We start from the raw sequence: 24330 nt of genomic DNA, 5'->3' as shown, positions 1-24330 counted from the left end.
ACCATGTCATTTGTCTAATTTTCTATTGTTAGTGTTCATTTTAACTCGTATTTCGGAAACGTGATAAAAGAGCTGGCACATAAGAGATCCAGAGAGATAAAACTTTAAATTATGATCATTTTGGCTGTTTGTTTTCTTTGAAAATATATGGGATAACATAGTACTATATCTTTTCTTTACTCTATCTTTTCCTTTGAGTTTTGTTTTACAAACTGAACTGGCTCCTTGCCGAAAACTCTAAAACCGTTAAGCGTGTGTTTCTTGACTAAATTACTAGTGTTTTTATTCTTAAAAACTAGCAAACGTGTAGGATAGTAAGTGGTTGTGCATTACTCAAATGTGGGAAGAAATTATCTTAAGTCGATATCGTATTATGTCGTAAGGTAAAAATGAGGTTCTGGTGTGAACTTTGAACAATTTATATTAAACATGTAAACACCCTAGTCTCTCATTTCGTTTTGCTTTACAAAATTAAAATTTTATCGTTTGAGTATTTTCGACTTTTGTACAAGTCTCTGATAAGTGTATGCATAAATCTGTCATTTTGTCTCTATTTTTATAAGAGTCGGTTTACGAAAGGCTAACATAGACTATGGGCTTGTTATGATGAATAAGTGATTTGCTAGAATAAAACGAGAAGAAAATAGCTAAACGAGAAGAAAATAGCTAAAAAAGAAGAAAATAGCTATGTATTATTGAACTTAGGACATGTTTATTCACTCTTTTGATATGCTCATATTCATAACTAATATGTTATCATAGACATTAGGATTTGAGAAGAGAGAGTGTCGTATTCTTCTTTGATATTTGGTACTTGCGTGCAAGAGGGTAGAATTTCATGTGTTCTGGAGTTTGGACCACAAAGCTATGCCTATCTGGACAGATGTGTTCTTTCATTTCAAAAGGGCATGGTCTTTGTTTTTGGTATGATTTAAAAGCATGACTAAACTTCTTTGGACATAAAATGGTTATGTTCATCTAAATTTCCTTAAAATGAATATGATGTGTTCTTCTACTGTTTCGGGGTCTTGAAAGCACCTCTATTTTTGTGCTTCCTGAAGAGTATTAGAAATGATGTCGATAGGACACCGGAGAACTTTGTCAGAGCATAATTTTGTTGTGGTTCAGAAGTGGAGATGTCTTTCTGAACTTATCTGTAGAGATCTTGTATGCTACTAAGTATATAGAAAATTTATTTATATTCATATGAATAGCATATAAGCAGTAGATGATTCTTCTAGAGAACTTCCTTGAGATTCAGACTGTTGATTTTTTTAGAAATCATGTTCATAGAGACTACACTTTGTCTACGTTAAAGTTGTGAATGTACAGTCATTGAAAACTAATAGGTGCTAGTTAAGTTCTTCCCATTAATTTCACCTTCTTCAAATATGTTTCATCTCAATCTTCCCTAAAAGAGTTCTTTAGTTTACCTGAAAGATTCTCATGATTTCATTATGGTTTAAACTTGTTCGTATTAGTTGTTGGTATGTGTTCTCCCACTGTTTTGGAATCTCGCAAGCATATTTTTTTGTGTTGCCGGAACGATATTAGAATGTTTTGATAACATATTTAGATGGACTCATTGATAGCGTGAATTGATCCAATGTGTGAAACCTGTTGAAATTTGACATGGAACTTTGAACTGTCTAAAACCGGTGCATCCTTTTTTCGTGAAAAATCTTTTTTTTTTCTTTTTCATATTCTGATTAAACTGTACGGGGAACTAGTTAGGAGACTGCACGTTTATCTTGAATTATCGCTTAATTTATCTCCAAAACCAGTTTAGTTAGTGTCTGTTAATTAACCCATTTGGTTCAGTTTTCATTTTTGTTGGTTGTTTAAGTCTAAACATGTTATGCCGAGTTGTTATTCTGTTCGTTTTCAAATCAAACTAAGTTAGATTTTCTCCCAAAAAGGATAGGTGTTTGGCTCTGAATTCTTAAGTTCTGTATACTTTACTTTATATGGCATGTTTAACCCATTTAGCTATGGACTCACTCTCCAGTTGAATTATTGGTGTAAGTCTGCAAACATAATACTTGTTTTCATGGTTTCAACTAAACAACTTCATTTATGCAAGATTAGTTGAATGCTCCTCTGTTCTATGGTACTGTTAGTTTTTTTTTTTTTGAGAAGGTAACATGTTGTATGTATTAAACACAAAACAGTACATGGGTTGTACTGAAACCATATTTACAAGTGAGCAGAAGAGAGTAAAACCGAGTCTACGCTCTAACGGAACCTAATGAGTCTAGGATAGATATAGTATCCTCTGGGTAGATCTGGTTACACCAAAAAGAAAAAGGCTTAATACGCTTAAGTTTGATCTCCTGCATTGTGTTCTGCTCTTGTTCTCAAAGCATCTAGAGTTCCTTTCTTTCCAAATTGCCCACCAAATGCAAAGCGGGGACCATCTTCCATCCGTTTATGTCATCTTCACTCCCGGCTCCGTAAATGCCCCAACTAAAGAGAGCTTCAAGAATTTTTCTAGGCATTGTCCGTGCTATGCCTCCGAGATTAATGAAGATCTTCCATAGCCGATCAGTTATCTGCGGTAAAAATAAGTGACTAATCGTATCTACTTCTTTTTCACAAAGAAAACATCTTGAGCACATAGTCCGCTTCCTCTTCTTTAAATTTTCATGTGTGAGCACGACTTCCTTTGCCAAGAACCATGAGAAGCATGCAACCTTGCATGGTATCTTGGTCTTCCAAATATGCTTCCAGGGCAGGGGTGACTTGAGGTGTTGGTTGGTTTATCATTTTATAGGTCGCATTAACACCGAATTTTCCACTACTATGTCCCCGCCATCTCAACGTGTCATCCCCGTTTTGAGTTTCTCGTGAAGTCATCCGATTGTTTGTAGAACTCAACCATTCTACTTATCTCCCAATCATTCGTGTCTCTTCGAGTATCAATTCCCAACCTCGAGGTGATCACATTTCAACTATAGATCTCTCGTCGTGATGAGCTAAAGCATATATGTCGTAGAATAGATCCTTCAAAGCTCTATTCCCCGACCAATTATCATTCCGTAAGGATGTCCCGTTACCATTTAGCACTCGATTGAGACTTGACTCTTTAGAGTCGGCCATAGTACCCTTATAGACCTCCAAAGACTAACTCCATAAGTTGAGTTCAACGGTTTAGTCATCCAGCTTGTCTTCTACTTCATATTTGGCTTTGATTACCTTGCTCCATAAGCTTTAGGTCTTGAGAGTACCTCCATAACCACTTCAACTTGAGGGCTTTGCTTTGTGATTCTTCAAATTTCTAATTCCCAATCCACCTCGAGCCTTGCCGAGAATTACCTCTTCCCACTTGACCAGTGATAGGCTTTTTTTTTTTTTTTACCTTGCCACAGAATTTCCTTCTTATGCTGTCCAATCTTTCAATGACCCCCGAGAATGGGAAAAAGGGACAAAATATAGGTTGGTAGAGAGTCTAATACGAGTTAATCGAGTAGCCTTCCTCCCATTGACAAATATTGACACTTCCATCTTGAGAGCTTCTTTTCACATTTCTCCGGGATGTTGTTCCATATACCAAGAGATTTTGACTTGGCCTCCGGTGGCATGCCAAGATAAGTAGTAGGAAGAGTCCCCACTTCTCCCCCCAAGATCGAAGCTAAATCCTCCATGTTTGTTACTTCATTAATCGGGAAGAGATGACTCTTTATCCAATTAATATGCAGCCCGAAAATGCCTTAAAAAAGGACCGAGATAATTCTCAAAATTCTCGGTTGTTCCACTTCGCATCACATAAAATTAAGATGTCATTAGCATATTGAAGATGCGTAATCTCCCGAATGTTGTGTCCATTCATGGCGGCTACCTCAAAGCCTTTAATCCACCCATTAAGTTTGGTCGTTTTGACCATGTTGTTCAAATCTTCCATGGCTATTATGAAAAGAAAAGGTGACAAGGGATCACCCCCTTTGAGACCTCTCGAGCAGAAAGAATCCTTCGGAGAACCATTGATGAGGACAGAGAGAATCGACGGTCGATATGCAAAATTTCATCCATTTAACCCATTGTACTCCAAATCCCATTTGTTGTAACATGCTTAGTAAGAAGTTCCAATTCACATGGTCAAATGCTTTCTCAATATCTAGCTTGCAAAGGATGCCAGCTTCTTCTTCGTTTCTCGTCTTGAGTCTCTTGCTTCATTGGCTATTAGTATGGCATCCATTATTTGCCTTCCTTTTATTAATGCCATTTGTTGAGAATCTACCAATTTTTCCATCACCTTTTTCGGCCTCTCACCAAGACTTTTGCAATAATCTTGTAAATGCTGCCTATTAGGCTTATAGGTCTAAAGTCCCTCAGCTCCTTTGCACCATTCTTCTTAGGGATCAAGGCAATGTAGGTTACATTGAAACTCCTTTCAAATAGTCCATGGGAATGGAAGTTGTGAAACACCTGCATGATGTCTTGCTTAAGTACCTCCCAACATTTGATAAAGAATCCCATTGTAAAGCTATCAGGTCCTGGTGCCTTGTCCGTAGCACACATTTTTAAACACCTCAAAACTTCTTGGTCATCGAATCTGCTTTGTAGCAAATTTTTATCTTGCTCAGTTATTGTTGGACAATTCCCAAAATTGCTTGCAGGTCTCCATTCTCTTCGGCCTCGGTGTAGAGTGTTTTGTAGAAATCTACTATCTCATTCTTGATTCTCTCGTGGTTCTGATTAATTCTTCCGGATCATTAAGTGATCAATGTTGTTGCACACTTTTGTGAGCATTGGCGGCCTTATGAAAGAACTTTGTATTCTTGTCTCCTTCTTCTTTGAGCCGATGGCCCCGGACCTTTGCCTCCAAGCCACTTCTTCATTCTTTAGAAGATCTTCATACTTCAAAAATAGTGATGCCTTCTCCACCATTTCCCCTTCAATTAGAATTCTTACTTCTAGTACTGTCTAGTATTACCAATTGATTAAGCGTGTCCGATTTTTGTACTTTCAGTTGCCTTGGTCGCTTTTGCTCCACTCTCTTAGTTTACCTTTCAAAGCCTTCAATTTACAAGCTAGAATATAATCGGTTTCCCTTCGAAGTCAAATGTTGTCCACCAACTCTTAATTCTATCAACAAAGCCATCGTATTCAACCACCAATTGTCAAATTTGAAATATGACTTTGGTTGGTCCCAATCTCCACATTGCGAACAATAGGGACATGATCGGATGTCACTCTCTCGAAGGAGAGATTGTTTAATATTGCTAAAATTGTCATCCCACTCTTCGCAGAGATCGGATTCTATCAATTCTTGAAGCACTAGTGTGATTGTCCCCTCTCGTACCAAGTATAAGGACCTCCTTCTAGCCGAAGATCAATAAGACTCATATCCTCTATGAAGTCTCGAGAATTCCACCATAGCTATGGACCTTCTCCTACAATTTCTTTTCTCCGTCTGAATCTAACAATATTGAAATCCCCACAAATTGCCCATGGCCTTCCATCGACCCCCGACAAGACTTATTTCCCACCAAACCTCTTCTCTTTCAATGTCACAATTTGGAGCATACACCCCCGTAATATGGCATTCAAAGTTTCGTAATCGGCCTTCAAATCGCAAGTCAAAGTATATGACCCAATCTGAAAAATCTCCCCTTTCCATACCCTTCTATCCCATATCATCATGATTCCACCTCTAGTTCCACTCGGCTTCTAGACATGCATAACTTGCCCATCTTCCTCCCCAAATATAATTAACAACATCTTCTACATCCCCCTCAAGCTTTGTTTCTCGCAAACATATAATGTCCGCACCCCAATCAAGAATAGAATTCTTCACCAACCTCCTCTTATCCATGTTATTTAATCCCCTCACATTCCATGTGACTAATTTGAGCTTCATTGATCAATTAAAGTTAAAGCCCTTCCCCTGCAATTGGGGGTACTCTTTTTTTTTTTTTCTTCTAATTTAAGAACCAGAAAAGCTAAGACATGAATTCACTACGATCTACTTAAATATTTAGTTTGAACTAGATTTATGAATTTCACAAAAGCCGTAATGAAATTATGATACATCAAAAAACTTAGCTTTAGTAAATTTATGCCAAGTTTGAGTGTAACTGTGTCCTTCATCTTCTTTTATTTAATAACGTGAACCTACTCCAGTCGTCTTCTCATACTAATGCATATCAGAAATGTTATTAAGAGTTATGTGTAGGACTGTAAGCCTTATAGTTGTCTGCTGCTTCTTTTTTTTTTTTTGTTTGTTTTTGTTAATCTCTTAAACCACCAGTCTTGCTACGAAAGTACAATAGTTGTTATATTGAAATAATACGTCTAATCTGCTTAAAATGACGAAAAGGTGGTATTTTTCTGTCACGACCCAACCCCGTAGGCCGCGACTAGTGTCCGAGCTGGGCACCCAAACACATTCATTAATCCGAATCACAAATAGATGGCTTATACGTATACAAATATCAGACGCTGTTTCAAACTGTCTCAAACACAAACATATATATATATCACAGAAGCCGGCAAGGCTATCATATGACGCAATGGCCTAAAATATATACAAATGCAAGCCGATAAGGGGCGCCACGGCGAATGGGATCGCCCAGAACATATACCATACGGACACACCTGTACAGAAATAACCATAACCCACATACAAGTCTACAGACCTCTAAGCAGAACAACGTAATCATATGACGGGACGGGCCCCGCCGTACCCCCCCGAATAAACAAATACATGTGCAACGGAAGAACATATATACCAAAATATGGGCTCCAGAACAAAGGGAGCACTCCAAACAGCAGGTGTGTCCTAGATCGGCGGATCACCGAACCGTGCGTCCGTACTGCGGCATGAAACGCGCCCCCCGAAGAAAGGGGGTCAGTACGGAATATGTACTGAGTATGCAAGCAGAAGATACAGTAAACAAAACTGAGTCATAATCGAAACAGAAGTACAGAAAACAAGTGCAATGTCCAAAACACCGAAATGTTTACTTTTAAAATACAAATCATGCATGGGGCTCAGAAAATATGGTCGCCCGCCCGTCAATGGCGCCATAACACATCATACTCCAGAAGATTTCATATCTCCGAAACCCGACATATCACATATACACGGTACCCGACCCTATAGCGGAGGGGCTCGGCGAACCGGACACATCATAACACCAAATATACACGGTATCCGGCCCTATAGCAGAGGGGCTCGGCGAACCGGACACATCATACTCCAGAATATCACATAGTGCACACGATAACATTACCGGCCCGGGACTCGGCGAAAGATGCAATAACCATTTGCACGAGCAGAGTCGTGAGTAACCACATGCATAAAATCATTATCATAGACTCAAAAGATAAGCAAACTGACCATACTTGAGGTCGGGATAATAGTCATACCATGTTCTTTCAAAAGTCATCAGAAATATATAAAGGAAAGTCGCGGGACCCACGGACGGGTGTCAACCCAAGACGGGCCGCCTATGGAAAACATAGTCATTATATGCCATAAAACCTCCTACGAACATATCGAGGCGATCCGGCTCGTCTACGAAAGTTACGGCCCTTTTTCCGACGTAGAACTTTTTAAGAACAAAACTTTTTATGCAACATTTGAAAACCAATTATTTCAAAGACATAAGGGCCATTATTTCATCACATTACGAATGTCAAAGATAAAATGCAATAAGAATCGTAGGCATACTCGGATTGCAAGAATAGAATTCCCTCGAGGCTCGTGTCATAGCCTATTTACAACTAAGGCATGCCAAAAGAAGGAAGGGTTAAGCTTTATATACCTCGTTCGCTCTCAAAGCTAATCCAAATCAAGCCTATGTCTCGGACTCTCCAAGATCTACATAACATCATTAAATACCAACATTAACTATAGGCATTTAGGAGTTCGTTTCCAAATTAGTACGTAATTCTACGGAAATTTGTGCAGCATTTCCCCTGTAAATGCACAACCCCGAGAATTCAACTCGGCCAAATTCATCAACAACAATACCAACAACCACACTAACAACATCAATAATCAATTCGAAACGCATTCGGACATTAAAAATTCTTCTCCACATATTCCGACAACATTCCAATTATGTTCACTACGACTACATACATACAAACCAAGATGTAATCAAACTAACACTAATACTCATATATTCAATTACCAATCCGAAACCATTCAAATAATATTCAAGAACTCTTTAACCAATCCACACAATATTTCCAACAATCCAACAAATGCTCCAACTTACCCGAGAATCCCCCCAAACCCGAGAACCACATCCATAACACATTCCTAACTTCCGAATCATGATTTGCACTAACAATCCACACTCTAACAATGTCATTTTCATAAATATAGAAATTACATTAAATGCACATTAACCTCCAAATCAGCCCGCAACACTTACAATATCAACTTGAGTTATAAAACTCTTATCGCCAACATAGAATTCATAACGACAACAATCAAAATACTAAATAGAATTAATTCATTCTTTGCTACACCTCACAAGTCATATTCGGCCAACACATCCACAACCAAATTTCATGATTTCCATTCATTTCAACACACTACACAACCAAACATGATAACTAGAATCAATTCATCATTTCAACACAACACACACATCCACACGGCTACAAGCCATGCACGGCTCAACTTCCATATGCCATATTTCATGAGTTTCATCCATTTTGACATACTACGACATTCATAAGCCATCCATAACACATAAAAACAAGATTAAACCTTACCTTTCTTCTTAACTTCCAACTTGGCTAGGGTTAGCAACGGATGAAAACGAGCGATTTGTTGACCCAAACAACAACTCCACGTTAACAAGGACCCTTCAATTAGTGGGTTTGCTAGAATGAAATAATTTTTTGATGGCTAATTTTGGTCTTGAATTTTTGGGAGGCTTGGCCGAATGGCCTTGTTCTTGGTCTCCAAGGTTCTTGATTTTTCTTCTAAGTGTGGAATGGTAAAAAAATGACTTATTAGTCATCTTTGGTGTTCATATATGAGTTACACAAGTGTCCATGGCCCACACATGGGTTGGACCAATTAAATTTGGCCACAAAATGTGTGGGGCCATTCCCAAGCCACATGACCAACATGGCCAATTTTCAATAATTTTCAACTTTCCAATATTTCACTTTTAACTCCAAATTTTCCTAAATGTTCCATGCCAACAAATTCATGAACAACTTATGCCTTAAAACGAAATCGAAGGTCAAAAGTCTCGACTTTGTATCCCGGAATAGTCTTGTCTCTAACTTATCGTGGTTAATCCGGATTGTCCCAATGTACAAAATACGGGATATAACATTTTTGTAGGCTCCTAACTTCCTGCTTCAGTATTAAAGTAGGCTTGCATGATTCTAAGAATAAGCTTAACCAACCTAAGTATGGAGAAGTCTATTGTTTACTTGCTTGTGGAAGTAAAATATGTGCATGACTCCAGTGACTGTTTCTTTACGTGCCATAAGTTGTTGATAACATAGGCTACTAAAAATGTGTTAAGTGACTTGTTGAGAGAGATTTTTTCAAGGTTCCTGAGTATGAAAGACATGTTGAGTAGGAATTAACAGTTGTACATATTCCATTTCTTATTCACTGTGTTTCCTTTGTTGAGATTGCTCCTAACTCCTTTTTATTTTCTTTTAATTGCATGAACACACTTGGGAGAATATTGGAGTTATGGCAACTCCAAGTTCAGCCTGGAGTTAGGAGTAAACATTCACAGTGGTTTCATTCGAGCTATCAGTCCTATCTCGTTCACGTCTCGAGTCTCCGTCCTTCTTCTTCTCTTCAAAATTTCACACCTACGTATCAGTTTATACATGTTGTTTATATCATTCGACTAACATTTTGTGACCTTGCTATTTGTACATATGCAGTACTTGGTATATTTATTCGGATTAGATGTGTTAGAGTGATCACATAAATGATGCCAACTTTTTCAGGATGCAAGCAAAATCGGGATTTTTCAAAAGATGAAACTGGAGATTTCTTTTCAAATAAAGAATTTGCTAACAATGTTTTTTAAGTGTTTCAAGCAAGAGTTAGGTGTAGAATATGCAAAGGCTCATGCATGGATTTTTAGAAGTAGGAGAAATGCCAGTTTGGAGGATTAAAAATGAGAATTTCAGTGGCTCTAAATTTTGGTAAAACAGTAGTTAAAAAGCGAGTTTTTGTAGCCTAACGAATCTGGCCCCAAATGTTTAAAGATAAAAGTCCAGACACATCTTTATTTTTCAGAATTCATTTTGTACTAACACTTTGATCAGGCTTAAATGTAATACAAGGATTTCTACTAGGGCTCAAGTATTTTTGAGAATTACAAGGTATATACTCTACTTTATATATAGAGATATTATTTTACATATATTAATCATTTTTCTCATCACATGCGCATATACATCTCGTATTAATTATTTTCCTTTAACATGAGTATACCTATATACTATTTTCATAAACACGTATCATACCTATACTATCTTATTTTCACCAATTCCCGTAGTCGTCTTTTCATAATATGCATATATATAAGTATTATCATGTCATCAATAACTATTTTGTAGTATACACTTAGGGTATCCATGTCACATGTATATTATTTTCTTATAAAAAATATACATCTCCATATTCTATAATTATACATACTATTCTTATATAAAATAAATGTCATACATATATTCCTTATGCATGCATTACCATTAACTACTTCCTTTATAAAATATGCATTTACTCACACAGTTATAATTACTTTAAAAACCCCTTTTTTACACAAATAGTTTTGACAGAGTAGTTTCTTTTTCGCAATTCTTTAAATAGGTAATAATAAATAAGAAATAATTAAATAATCCCCCTCTAGTGTTAATTATACTAAGTTTAAAGACAGTCTTCGGATAGGCTCTGAGGGATGCTTAATACCTTCCCCTCGGGGTAAATAAAACCCTTACTTAGAATCTTGCACGTTTCAAAGACTAAAATGGAGCTTACATTTTTACAAATGGTTTCCTAATATTTCCTAAAATTAGGTGGTGACTGTGAAATTTTTCAAAACCAGAGGAAACATAGTCATAAGTTGTGAACTAGTTTTAATCCGTTAAAAATAGGGCATAACACCCATCTACATCCGAGTGCTTTCTTATCTGGGGGAAATGATTCTAATGTCCACGTTCCATTATCCTCCAATGCTTGGATCTCTTGCTGCATGGCATTTCTCCAATGTTCCTTTTTCATTGCCTCCGAGAAGGTTTTTGGCTCGGTTCCTGTGGTGATTTCTGCCAGGATAGCTTTGGTGTTGCAAGGAAAAATTATCATAAGATATGTAATGAGCTAAAGGATAAGGCGCATCTGAGGGTTGCTAGGGATCGGGTGGACGAGTTGATGGACTTTCTTTCCGGAATGTTTCAGTGACGTAGTCGCGCAATCGAATCGATTCATGCTTCTAACGTTTACCCCTACCCAATTGTTCCTCTAGTGGCACATCGTTGGCCCGGATGCCTTTCGCTTGTATTTCCTTCACGTTTTATCTATTTGGACCACCATCTGTCCGGTCTAATCCGTAGGTTCGTTATCCGGTGTCTGTACTTCATCCATTGGAGTTTCATTCGTACCTACAATATGAGTCTGGTTTTCATAGAAGTTGTGTTGGTTCCTTTCTTCCTCTGTTTCATCCGGGATCACTTCTATGTTGTCGACTAAGTTACCAGATCCTACAACAAAGGGAAACTTAGTCTCATAGAAGTCCACATCTCTTGCTAAATATTCATCATTCTCTAAGTCATACAATCTCCAACCCTTCTGTCCATAGGGATATCCAAGAAGACACACCTACGACTCCGACTTTCAAACTTGTCTCTCATTCTTCCCTTTGTGTATGCATAGCATAGTGACCCTAGCACCCTTAAGTGATCATACAGGGGCTACTCCCCGTAAAAAATTTCATAAAGGGTTTCCCCATTCAAAAACCCTGCAGTCAAGACGCATTCTCCTCAGAATTTGATCGGAAAATGACCTTGAAATCTCAATGCCCGCGCCACATTAAGAATGTGACGGTTTTTTCTTTCAACTCTTCCTTTATATTGTGGTGTCCCCGTGCAAGTGTTATATCCCGTATTTTTGCATATTCGGAAGTTTCGAAATAATTGTGACTTGTAAGGAGTAAGGCTATATTTTGGTTTTATTTAGCACATAAGTTGTTCATGGGAAATATTGGTGCGGAATTTTCGAGGAGGGTTAAGGACAAAATCGGAATTTTGGAAATTTGTTTCATGAAATTGCTAAGTAGCCAAATTATTGGGCCAAAAAAAAAAAGAAAAATTGGGCCCAAATAAATGGGGTGGCCGGCCAAAGCCTTGGCCAAGCCATGCATGTGGTGGTCACATGACCACTTATTATAAGAAGATAAACATGCATGAATTTCATAGAAACTTCAAGAAATTAAAAGAAAAGAAGAGAGGAAAAAAGAAAGAGCCATTCGGCTCTAAGAAAAAAAAAAGGAAGAAGAAAGAAAAAAATTTTCCAAGTCCTTTGGCTTCATCCAAAAATCTTGTTCTTCTTGAATTAGTAGCAAGCTCAAGACGCTCTTCAACGTGATATAATTAGTTAAGCGAAAGAACTACGTTTGCGGCGGGTTGAAATTTGGAGAAAAAGGTAAGGATTTCTTGTTTCTTTTATGTTATAGAAGATTTATGGATGTTAGAATGAATGAAGTTGAATGGAAATCATGAAAATTATGGTGTGTGAAAGTGCATGTGTGGCCGTGTGATGTGCTATTGGTAAGGGAAATGAATTAAAGTGTATTTAGTATGTAAGTGTGTTGTTGTGGCTTTTATGATGTAAAGAAAGGTTAATGAATTGAGTTAGCATGAAAGTTGGTTGTATATTGTTATGAGAAATTATATGATTTCTATATGGTTTTTATCTAATTGTGGAAGTAATGGTCTAAGGTGTGAATTAATGTTGTTGGGGATAAATTTGGAAGATGGCAATGTAATTTGGTAATTTTGTTGCGATTGTAGGAAGTTGGGATGGATTATGGTTTGATGAAAAACTTGTGCATTTTGAGGAATAACGTGGAATGTGTTTGAAATGCATTTGAATGGTCTTGAATTAGTAGACAAATATGAAAATATCGATATTGGATGAAAAGTGTGAAGTTAGAACGGAAGTTGAAGTATTATGTTGAAAGAAAGACTATTTGTGTTCATATGTGCTTTGTAGCGATTATTGACGTTGTTGTTGGGTTGGTTGTTGTTATTCGAGCCGAGTTGAATCTCGGGGATGCTATATTTATAGGGGAAGTGCTTTATAAAATTTCGGTAGCCAAATAGAAACCAAGACTTAAATGCTAACTCTCATGAATAGTAAGCGGTAAAGGTGACCATTTGCGTATTCTCGGACGAAACGGAATTGAGCTCAAGCGAGCATAAGGCACCCGTGAGGTATGTAAAGCTATTCCTTCCCTTCTTTTGGCATGTCCTAGGTATACTAGGCTTGAATTTGAGCCTCGGGGGTTATTCGTTCATCGAAATCCAATTAAAATGGAGCACTATTCATTCAAATGCAATTGAACTAGTATCCTCCTATCTTGTTGGAAAAATGCTCAAACGTCCGTAACTTGCCGGAATGTAATCGCATTGCCTTGGAACTTCTATAAATGACTCTATTAAGTGATATTTTATAAAACTTTTCAAAACCACTCCGAAGGGGGTGTGATATATTATTTTCTAAAGCTTTCTTAAAACCACTCCGAAGGGGGTGTGAAATATTATTTTCTAAGGCTTTTCTAAAACCACTCCGAAGGGGGTGCGTACAAAACCACTCCGATGGGGGTGTGAGATTTTATTATTCTTACTACTATTATTATTATGCCCGATGGGGCTAGGATTAGTATTATGTCGCGAGTGGCATGCCCGACGGGGCCGGGGTAGCCGTATGCCGCGAGTGACATGCCCGGCGGGCTAGGATTATGTCGGGGCCAGCATGTCCGATGGGGCCAGGATAGACGTATGTTGGACCGGCATGCCCGAAGGGGCCATCATTTTATTCCGGGACCGGCATGTCCGAAGGGGCCAGGATAGACGTATGTCGGAACCGGTACACCCGAAGGGGATTACTAGTATTATTGTCATTGATATTGCTATTGTTATTACTATTATTGTTATTATTATTAGGCCGGAAGCGGCCGTCCGAAGGGACTATTTTATTTAAATATTTAGTTCATGCCAGGTAATCTAAACTTGCTTTCGGTTGTACTTTTCCTGATGTAATCTAAACTTGCTTTCTGTTGTACTTTTTCTGATTCATGCTTCAGTAACGCTTTGCATATTCAGTACATATTCCGTACTGACCCCTCCTCTCTTGAAATGCGTTTCATGCCCGCGAGTTCGGCCGACGCGACCGGGGACCCGGCTTCTTCAGAGGAAGATAGCATCGGGAGTCGAACCTCCATTTGCTCGGAGACTGTCCCTGTTTTGGTATAGCTTTATATATTGTACAGGTTATACTCTATAGAAGTCTGCGAACAGTGTGGGAGTCATGGTTACTGTTTGGCCTTGTCGGCCATTATTTTGTTGTACAGAAACGGCAGAGGCCCTTTTGGCTCGCCTTATTCTATGTCGTGTATATATATATTATTATGTTTGAGATGTCTTGAGCCGCGTGCTAATTTTGGTATTTCCTTTACAAAAAAAAAAAATTTGAGTCGACGTTTAAGGGTTCGCTCGGCTCTGACGAGAGTCGGGTGCCCGTCACGCCCTGATGAATATTGGGGTGTGACAGCAAGATGTTTGAAAAAGAATTTCATGTTCGAAGAAGTAAGTCTTCATACATGTGAACTCAGTTCCGTTATCACTTCTAACGGTCTTCACCCTCTTACCAAACTGCCTATCAACAAGGGCTAAGAAATTTATCAAGGTTTGGGACACTTCTTTCTTATCTAGTAAAAGGAAAATCCATACGGCTCGCGAACGGTCATCCACAACAGTAAATAATATGAAGTAACACAAGAATAAGGGATTCTATACGGTCCCCATAAATCACAATGAATCATATAAAAAATCTCAGAAGTTATATTATCACTTAAAGGAAAAACACTTCTTGTTTGCTTTGCACTTTGGCATACATCACAATCTTTATCTAATCTAGTACTACTATCTTTTAAGCCTAAGCCGTAGTGGACTTCGTTACTTGTGCTGAAGGATGACCTAACCGTTTGTGCCAAAGATCAAACCAATCGACTACCTCCGCCTTCATAGCTTGTATTCGCGACACATTCTGAAATAGTAAAGTCCACCTTGACGCTCACCCATTCCAAGCAGATTCCTCGTGGTGGGGTCCTGTATATAGCACACATAATTTTGTTAAATTTTACATCACAATCTAATTGATCAACAAGTTGTAACACAAAAATTAAATTGCATGTTAAATCTAGACCATAAAGGACATCCTTTAATTAAATCCTATTATTTAGCCTGGTTGTTCCTTCTCTCGTGGCCACTAAGCTACTTCCATCCCGAAGCCCAACTAGACACACTGAAATGTCCCACTGATCGCTCAATTCCTCCGGATTACCTGTCACATGGTTAGTAGCTCCAGAGTCAATAATTCAGGATGAGTTTTCGGTCTTACCATCCATCTTGCCATTCGAGTTTATTCCTTGTGAATTCAACACATGAATCACGGTCTTCCGGATGTATTCATTTAAATTGTGAGATCCTGTCCTGCCTGTGTTCACCGGTCCTATCTCTGCCTAAGTTTATTCTTTGGCCACCACAGCATTAGCCCGGTAGTTGCCTCTTCCACGACCAGATCCTGGTCCACCCCTCTATTGTTGTTGTCCTCATCCTCTTCCTCCGATTTTTTCGTCTCCTTTTTGATTTCGTAGTCACTAATCTGGATATCCAATGATCCAAAACCCTTCGTCCACAGTGTGTCTGGATCTCTTTCAATGTGTGCAGAATGCATCATCGTTCTTCCCTTCACCTTGGTCACGGTGAGGGTTTCTCCTTTGCACGGCAAAAGCCATGGTTACACTCCGATCCTTTATTTTCTGTGCGATTCCTCTCACACATTCTTCTTGCACCAGCTTCAAGTAGACATTGTTTAAAGATGGCAGTGGTTCTTGGGCTAGTAGGTTCGACACCACCGTTCCATACATTGCTTCATCCAATCTCATGAGGAAAATATGCTCTTTTTCTTCTTCTGTTTTACTTTCTAGGGCCGTCCTTAGATTTCACGTGCACTTTCCGCACTTGCAAGTCAGAATTTGTTCGTAATTTTCCAATTCCTCCCACAGCTTAGTGATTTTTCCATAGTGATTGACTATGGTCCTTCCCTTCTGCTTGCACTCTGTGAGTTCCGCCTTTAGGATTTGCATCCGAGGACCGTTGATAATGGTGTCCATAATTCTTTCGCTTCCTCTTTACGTGATATCGTTGAGTGAAGCGTTAGTTCTATGGTGTTGCGAATCCACGACACCAACAGTGAATTTATAGTTCACCAATTTTCTAAATCTGACGGCTCTTCATCCGATTTCTTGATTGTACCGACAACGAAGCCGAATTTCTTCCTTGCTGTTAGGGCTGTCCTCATGGATCTATCCCATTCCTCGTAATTTTCACCCTCAATTAGACTTGCGTCACCATAATTCCAAGTTTATCATTCGATGTAATGTCATAAGGAGAGATTGTTTTTCTTTTCTTCACCGCTGACTCCTTTGCTTTTATTGCCTGTTTCTCTGTCATCAGCCATTGTTTTAGGGTTTTTGTGCTCTTTCTAACGTGGGTCTGATACCATGTTAAAATCGAGAAAGGGACGAGAATTTAGAGAGAAAAGAATAATGTGAGAATTTTTTCTGCCTTTCATTCATCATAATGACCTCCTTATATACAAGTAAGGTCCTCCTTGCCCTAGTCTAATAAGGTAACCCTATTCTAAAAGAACTAAAATCCTATTTTACCATAATTACAAATTCTCCATAAATAACTATTACCAATATACTAGGATAGGGTTCCTTCCGACTTACAGTTCTATCGACACACCGACGTGACCGAACAAACTGGTCTGGTCACATTCGGTCTCAATAGCAACCTAAGGTGAATTTCTCTCTTATTCGTTCATTTAATTTATTTATTTATTTATTTATTTTATTTTTTTTACGGTTTGTAGGATGCTTTTGATTTCTAAGAATTTGAATGTTGTTAATTAAGGTTTTATCTATACGATTGAGATGAAGCACTCCCTAGTTAACTCAAATTAGGAGATTATGTGATAATTTAAGTAATTTAATACTACTTCACAAGACTCAAATAATATTAACGATTATGCGTAGTGCGTAGGGCTGTTCACGGTTTGGTGAAAAACCAAATCCAAACTGAAAATCAAACCAAATCCAAACTGAAAATCAAAAAAACTGACATTTGGTTTGGTTTCAAATTTTAAAAACCGATAATATTTGGTTTCAAATTTTAAAAACCGATAATATTTGGTTTCGTTTTGGTTCTATTAAAAAATAACTGAACCAAATTGATAAATTATATACATAAATTTTATAATTATTTATATGTATAATATTAGTTTTCATAAATAATTAAAAATATTTTATACCTTTTAATCATTAATTTGATTTGGTCTACTTATTTCACATGATTATTTAAGGCTAATGTCTTAAAGAATATGTCCAAGCCCAACTCTGTAAGTCTTAACTAACCCTACTATCTCACTTTTCATTTTACATTTCCGCCTAACCTAACTGAACAACGGAAGCTCACGTTTCTATCTCACAGTGAAGGTTCAAACCTCAACTCCTCAAGTACAAGACTGTCAAAGTTTGAGAAGGTTTGTAAGAACCTAATGTCTTTAGCTTAAATTTTTAACCTTTCTTTGTTAGCCACTTGGTTTGAGGATGTTTCTTTCTTTTTTTTTTCTTTTTTTTTTTGAATTTTTACCTTTCTTTTTTCTTGTTCGAATGGCTCCTAAATGTCTAATACTTTCCAGATGACAATGACAGAGGTTGAAGATTTGGAGGTTCCTGTAAAAGATACTTCAGTAACACTAACATCTGCTGCAACTCAAGCACATCGTAATGCTCCTAATGCTTCTTCCGTGTGTAATCCTCCTAAAAATCAGAAAAGAACAACTCCTCGTAGTCGAGACGCTAGCACTGGGGATAATGGTAGACAAACATCTGAAGTTCGGGATCATTACACAAAGTTTATTAATAAAATGGGAGAATTGAGGCCAAAATACAAGTACTGCCCAAAGAGTTTGCTTTCCCTAGTAATTATGGGACTTCTAATCTTTGGGGACATTTGCTTAACAAGTGTGAGAAAAAAAAAATACCCTTTTATGATCATTGATAGGAAGAAGAAAGCATTCAATATTAAACCTATTAAAGGAGGGGGACAAGGAGGTTTGGAAGAGGTTGTTTATAATGTCATCGAAGTTAGAAGGGTCATTGTCGAGTTTTTAAAATTGATGAACAACCGTTTAGAGTCGTTGAGGGGAAGGCTTTAAGAGACTAATGGTGGTTGTTTTGCCTAATTTTGAGTTACCTTCTCGCATTACTGTTGCTAGACAATGTTTAAAAATTTATGAAGAGGATAAACAAAGGCTTAAAAGGCTTGTTAAAGATCAACGTGTTTGTGTTACTAGCGACACATGGACGTCAATCCAAAGTTTGACTTATATGGTCATTACTGCTCAATGGATTGATGATGAGTGGAATTTGCAAAAAAAAATCCTTAACATTTTTCAAACTCCAGATCATAAGGGTGAGACAATTGCAAAAGGAATTGAAGCTTGTTTGTTAGATTGGGAGATCTAGAACATATTTACAGTGACACTAGATAATGCATCAGTCAATGATGTTACAATCAGATACTTGAAAGGGAGAATTAATGATTGGAATGGTGTCATCTTGGGAAATGTTGTTTTACACGTTAGGTGTAATGCTCATATCCTTAATTTGATTGTAAAAGAAGGATTGAGTGAACAAAATGAGTCCATTTCTCGGATAAGGCTTGCTGTGAAATATGTTAAGTCTTCTTCTGCAAGATCTGCTTCCTTTAAGTCATATGTTGAGAAGCTAAAACTAGACACTCACGACTTTTTGAGTTCGGATGATGAGACGAGGTGAAACTCTACATACTTGATGTTAAATACAACTTTAAAATTTGAAAAAGCCTTTTCAAGAATGTATGTTGATGATCCTAAGTACTTTAAATATTGTCGTGAATTAAGTGGAACAACAGGGCATCCATCTTCGGAAGATTAGAAGAATGTGAAAGTCTTTCTTAAGTTTCTTGAGATTTTCAACAAAATCACTTTGAAGTTTTCGAGTACTTTACATGTTACTTCAAATTGTTTCTCCATGAGCTTTTTAATCTTCAAAGCGTAATTGTCTAGTATTCGAATTGTAGTGATTCAATTTTTACTGACATGGCTAGGAAGATGAAAAGTAAGTTTGATTAATATTGGGGTGATTTTGAGGATATGAACTTGTTGTTATTTGTTGCCGTTGTGTTGGATCCTCGCTACAAAATAAAGTATGTGAAGTTCCTTTTTAACAAGTTTTATATTCCTTTGGAGGGAAACGGGAAGTCTACTAAAGTGATGAACACTTTATCTCGCTTGTATAATCATTATACGAATTCTATTTCTGGGACTTCTAGTGAACATATTGGAGATCAAACTAGCGTGATCAGTCAAATTGGTGGATGAATAGTTGTGATGTGTGGCGATCGCAATGGGAGAAATTTCTTGAAGATGAGAATGATGTTGATAGTAAGTCTAATCTTGAAAAGTATTAGATGGATGATCTGGAGAAGATTAAGGATTTCAATATCTTGACTTGGTGGAAAGCTTCATCTGAAAGATATCCTATTGTCTCTACAATTGTAAGAGATGCGCTTGCTATTCCTACGTCTATTGTTGCCTCGGAATCAGCTTTTAGCACCGGTAGTCTGATTCTTGATTGTTATCGAAGTTCTCTATCCACAACGACAGCTGAAGCTCTTGTTTGTTGTCAACAATGGTTGCGGTAAACATCTAAAGAATGCAAACTTGAAGATCTTTTAGAGGAAATTCAAAAACTTGAGATAACTCAAAAAGGTAATTTTACATAATTAACTCTATGAATAGCCGTTCCACTTGCTGCAAATTGCTATCTTTCAAAGATAGTTGTTGTTACATTGTAGTTGCATTTGAAACTTTGAGCTTTCTGTGGTATTTGAACTAATTGTTGCCACTTTAATAAGTGCTGCTACACTTTAACAACTGCTGCTACATTTAACTATGTGTTGCTACACTTACATAAGTTTTGTTGCTACTTCTTGTTGTGGCATTTTACTAATTTGCTGCACTTTAAGTTTTTGGGCAGAGTTGCTGCTATATTTGTTGGACGAGCTGCTATACTTTTATGTTTTTAGACATTTAATGCCTAATATGGTGATTTCTTTTGTAGAATATCCGGGCACTCTTTTGAACATTGATTAGCTTGGAGCTTAAGCTAAGGAAGATGGTGGAAGTACTTTTGATTATATAATGGATTCTCTAGTTAGTTTAGTTTAAATACGTAATTTTTCTTTTTAATGGACAAAGTTGTTTGTATTTTGGAACCTCTGTTTGACTTGTTCTTTTGAATCTAAATTGTGTTGCAAGTTTGATCCACCTGATATGTTACGTTTAAGATTTGGAATAGTGGCATGTCTTTTTCAACTTTTAAATATTTTACTGATAAGTCTCATGCTTGTTGTTTGGTATTGGGCTTCCATGGATACTGGCCTTTGACAATCTAGATCTGATATAATTAAAACTTTCGGCCTGGTAAAGTTATTTGTTTTACAAGTGAAATCACTTCAAAAAATTGAACTGGTTAGAGTGTCGTCACTATTAGGACATCTTTTGTCATCAGCATGTATTTCCCTTAATATGCAGCCAAGTTGCCCCTTGTGGGCCATGAGGGAAAAACATAGCTTCATAAGAAATTTGAAGAATGCAAAGAAAAAATAGTTGAATTGTCACTGCTAGTCATAAATCGAAAAATCGAATCAAACCGACAAAACCAACCGGTGGTTTTTAATTTATTTGGTTTGTTTTGGTTTTAGACATTTAAAAACCGACTAAATTAGTTTGGTTTAATAAGTAACCGACCCAAACCGAATCATGAACACCCCTAGTAGTACGTAACACATATTTGTAATATTTATGCATATACATTCTGTTCAGTTTAGTATCTTTTTTTTATATTTAAAATTAATCTAACTTAATTATTTTGTGTGGTTAAAAGTTTGTTCAAGACTTACAGTTTCTATTTATAAAACTTAAAACTCGATTCAATTGGTCTGTTTGATCGATTTTAAAGATTCTTTTGACATGACAAGCGCAAAGCACAATAATAAAATAAGCTCGTGTTGCATTGAAGATTCGATATTCGAATACTTCTTAGCTTAACACTATTGAGGAAAATTTATTTGGTAGATTGAGATGGTTATAAACAGCAAGTGACCAACTAAATTATAAACAAGTAAGATTGACCGCGAATGCAAGTGAATGTCTATGGCGAAAAAGGTGTCGTAAAGTTTCTTTCTTTGTTCCGTAAAAAACTGAGAGTTGAGTAACAACAATTAATTACTGATGAGTGCATCAAGAAAGAGGATGGGAACGTACTGGTAGAGGAAGCTCTCATTAGGCGGAGATGGCAGTCATACTTCCATAAACTCTTGAATGGAGAACGTGACAGAGACATTGTGTTGGGAGATTTGGAGTACTTTGAGAGGCGTCGTGATTTTGGGTATTGTAGGAGTTTAAAGGCTGAGGAGGTTGGGGGTGTTGTTCGTGGGATGCGCAGGGGAAGAGCGACCGGGTCTGACGGAATTCTTGGGGAATTTTGGAAGAGTGTAGGCAGGGCAGGTTTGGAGTGGCTGACTGGGTTGTTTAATTTCATTTTTAAGACGGCGAAGATGCCCGAGGAATGGAGATGGAGTACAATGATTTCTTTTTACAATAACAAGGGCGACATTCAAAGTTGCAACAACTATAAAGGTATCAAGCTGCTAAGCCACACACTGAAAGTGTGGGAAAGGGTGGTGGAGATGAGGGTGAGGAGAGGCATGTCTATTTCAGAGAACCAGTTCGGATTCATGCCGGGGCACTTGACTACAGAAACCATTCATCTTGTAAGGAGACTGGTGGAGCAGTATAGGGAGAGGAAGAGAGACTTACACATGGTGTTCATTGATCTAGAAATGGCTTACGACAAAGTGCCAAGGGAGTTTCTATGGAGAGGCTTGGAGGCTAGAAGTGTACATGTGGCTTACATTAGGGCGATTAAGGACATGTATGGGGGAGCAAAGACGAGAGTAAGGACAGTGGGAGGAGACTCAGAGCATTTCCCAGTTGTGATGGGGTTGCACCAGGGATCAGCTCTTAGCCCATTTTTATTCGCCTTGGTGATGCATGGTTTGACACAGCAAATTCAAGGTGAGGTGCCATGGTGTATATTATTCGCGGATGACATAATCTTGATTGACGAGACTCGCGGAGGAGTTATCGCTAAGCTGGAGGGTTGGAGACAAACTCTGGAGTTTAAATGGTTCAAGTTGAGTAGGACCAAGACAGAGTACTTGGCGTGCAAGTTCAGTAACGTGCCACATGAGGCTAACGTGGACGTGAGGCTTAGTACCCAGGTCATTAAAAAGAAATGAAGTTTCGAGTATCTTGGTCTATTATACAAGAAAATGGGGATATTGATGATGATGTCACACATCGTATTGGTGCAGGGCGGACAAAATGGAGGCTCGTTTCAGGAGTGCCATGTGATAAGAAGGTGCCACCAAAACTTAAAGGCAAGTTCTACAAATTTGTGGTGAGATCGACTTTGTTGTATAGGGTAGAGTGTTGGCCAGTCAAGAACTCTCACGTTCAAAAGATGAAAGTTTCGGAAATGAGAAAGCTACGATGGATGTGTGGCCACACTAGGAGAGATAAAGTTAGGAATGAAGATATCCGGAATAAGGTGGCAGTGACATCGGTGGAGGACAAGATTCGGGAAGCGAGGCCGAGATGGTTTAGACATGTGAAGAGGAGGGGCACAGATGCCCTAGTGCGGAGGTGTGAGAGGTTGGTTATGGACGGTTTCAGACGAGGTAGAGGTCGGCCGAAGAAGTATTGGGGTAGAGGTGATTAGACAGGACATGGCGTAGTTCCAGGTTACCGAGGACATGACCTTAGATATGAGGTTACGGAGGACTCAAATTAGGGTAGAAGGCTAGTAGGTAGTCCCACTTATCCCTTCGTACTAGTAGTCGCAGTTTTGGTCTATATTTTATTGTCCTTCGATTTCTGCTACTATATGTTGTTTCTCATACTTCGATTATCTTATTTATCGGTGGTAGCTACTACTTTTTTTTTAGACTACTTTATCATGCCTTTTTCGCTTTCGTTAGTTTCATTTTCGTACTGCTTTGAACTGCTTGTCCTTATCTGATCCCTTTTTTTTTGTCATGTTTTCTCTTGAGTCGAGGGTCTTTCGGAGGTAGGGATAAGATCTGCGTACACGTTACCCTCCCCAGACCCCTTATTGTGGAATTTCACTAGGTATGTTGTTATTGTTTGTAGAAGTAAGGGAAATTAACAAGATAGGTGCAAGATAGTTATCTGCGATCTAAGTCCATCCAAGATTCGCTTCTGAGGTTCTAGTGATTCCCACAAATTCAATAGTTGGTTAGATTAATCTTGAAATTAAGATTTTTCTTTCGCGTGAACTTGGTTGACGAAAAAAGCAATGATTCCTTGTGCATGCCTCCGAGCCTTAGCCTTAGCCTTTCTCCTAAGCCTCCATAGGTCAAAAGTCCCTCCAGAATTATATTTTTAATGTACTTAGACTGTGTAGAAGCAAATAGGACCGAACTACCCTTAATAACGCAAAATAGGCATTCAGGCCCAAACGTGGCACGAGGCGACCAACTTTTCAGCTTCTCGTTTTTCTCCAATTTTTCATATGCAGATATTTTCATTAACCCCAAAAACGATATTGGTTGAATTTTTTGTATTTCTACTCAGATTTTGAAGCTTGAAAGGATCCATTTTAGTTTAAAAAATGCTCATGTGCACGAAATCAAGTCCTACGCGTTAAAACTCATTTAGAGCCCGTTTGGATTGGCTTATAAGTTAGCTTATAAAAAATTTTTTTGAGTTTTTTGTTTGTTTGTAAGTTTTAGAGTCATTTTGTCTTAAAATAAGCTCAAAAAAATAATTGGACCCATTTAATTTAGTTTATCTAAAGCGAATTATAAGTTTTGAAAACGAACATAAGCCAAAAAAAATAAGTTGAACCC

General features: G+C 37.9%; 1 protein-coding gene across 1 annotated transcript; it reads left to right on the top strand.

The window, feature by feature from the left end:
- The first annotated feature begins 19803 nt into the window (after positions 1-19803).
- Positions 19804-24034, top strand: LOC132045523 (uncharacterized). The gene is made up of 4 exons (XM_059436110.1): positions 19804-20010; positions 21643-22036; positions 22157-22474; positions 24000-24034. Exons 1-4 carry the CDS (start codon positions 19804-19806, stop codon positions 24032-24034), a joined length of 954 nt encoding a protein of 317 aa, XP_059292093.1.
- The last annotated feature ends 296 nt before the right edge of the window (positions 24035-24330 follow it).

This window comes from Lycium ferocissimum, unplaced genomic scaffold, assembly GCF_029784015.1.
Source record: "Lycium ferocissimum isolate CSIRO_LF1 unplaced genomic scaffold, AGI_CSIRO_Lferr_CH_V1 ctg6862, whole genome shotgun sequence".
In the NCBI taxonomy this organism is placed as follows: Eukaryota; Viridiplantae; Streptophyta; class Magnoliopsida; order Solanales; family Solanaceae; genus Lycium; species Lycium ferocissimum.
Note: the sequence above shows the minus strand (reverse complement) of the source record. Positions and strands in the feature narration are given on the sequence as shown.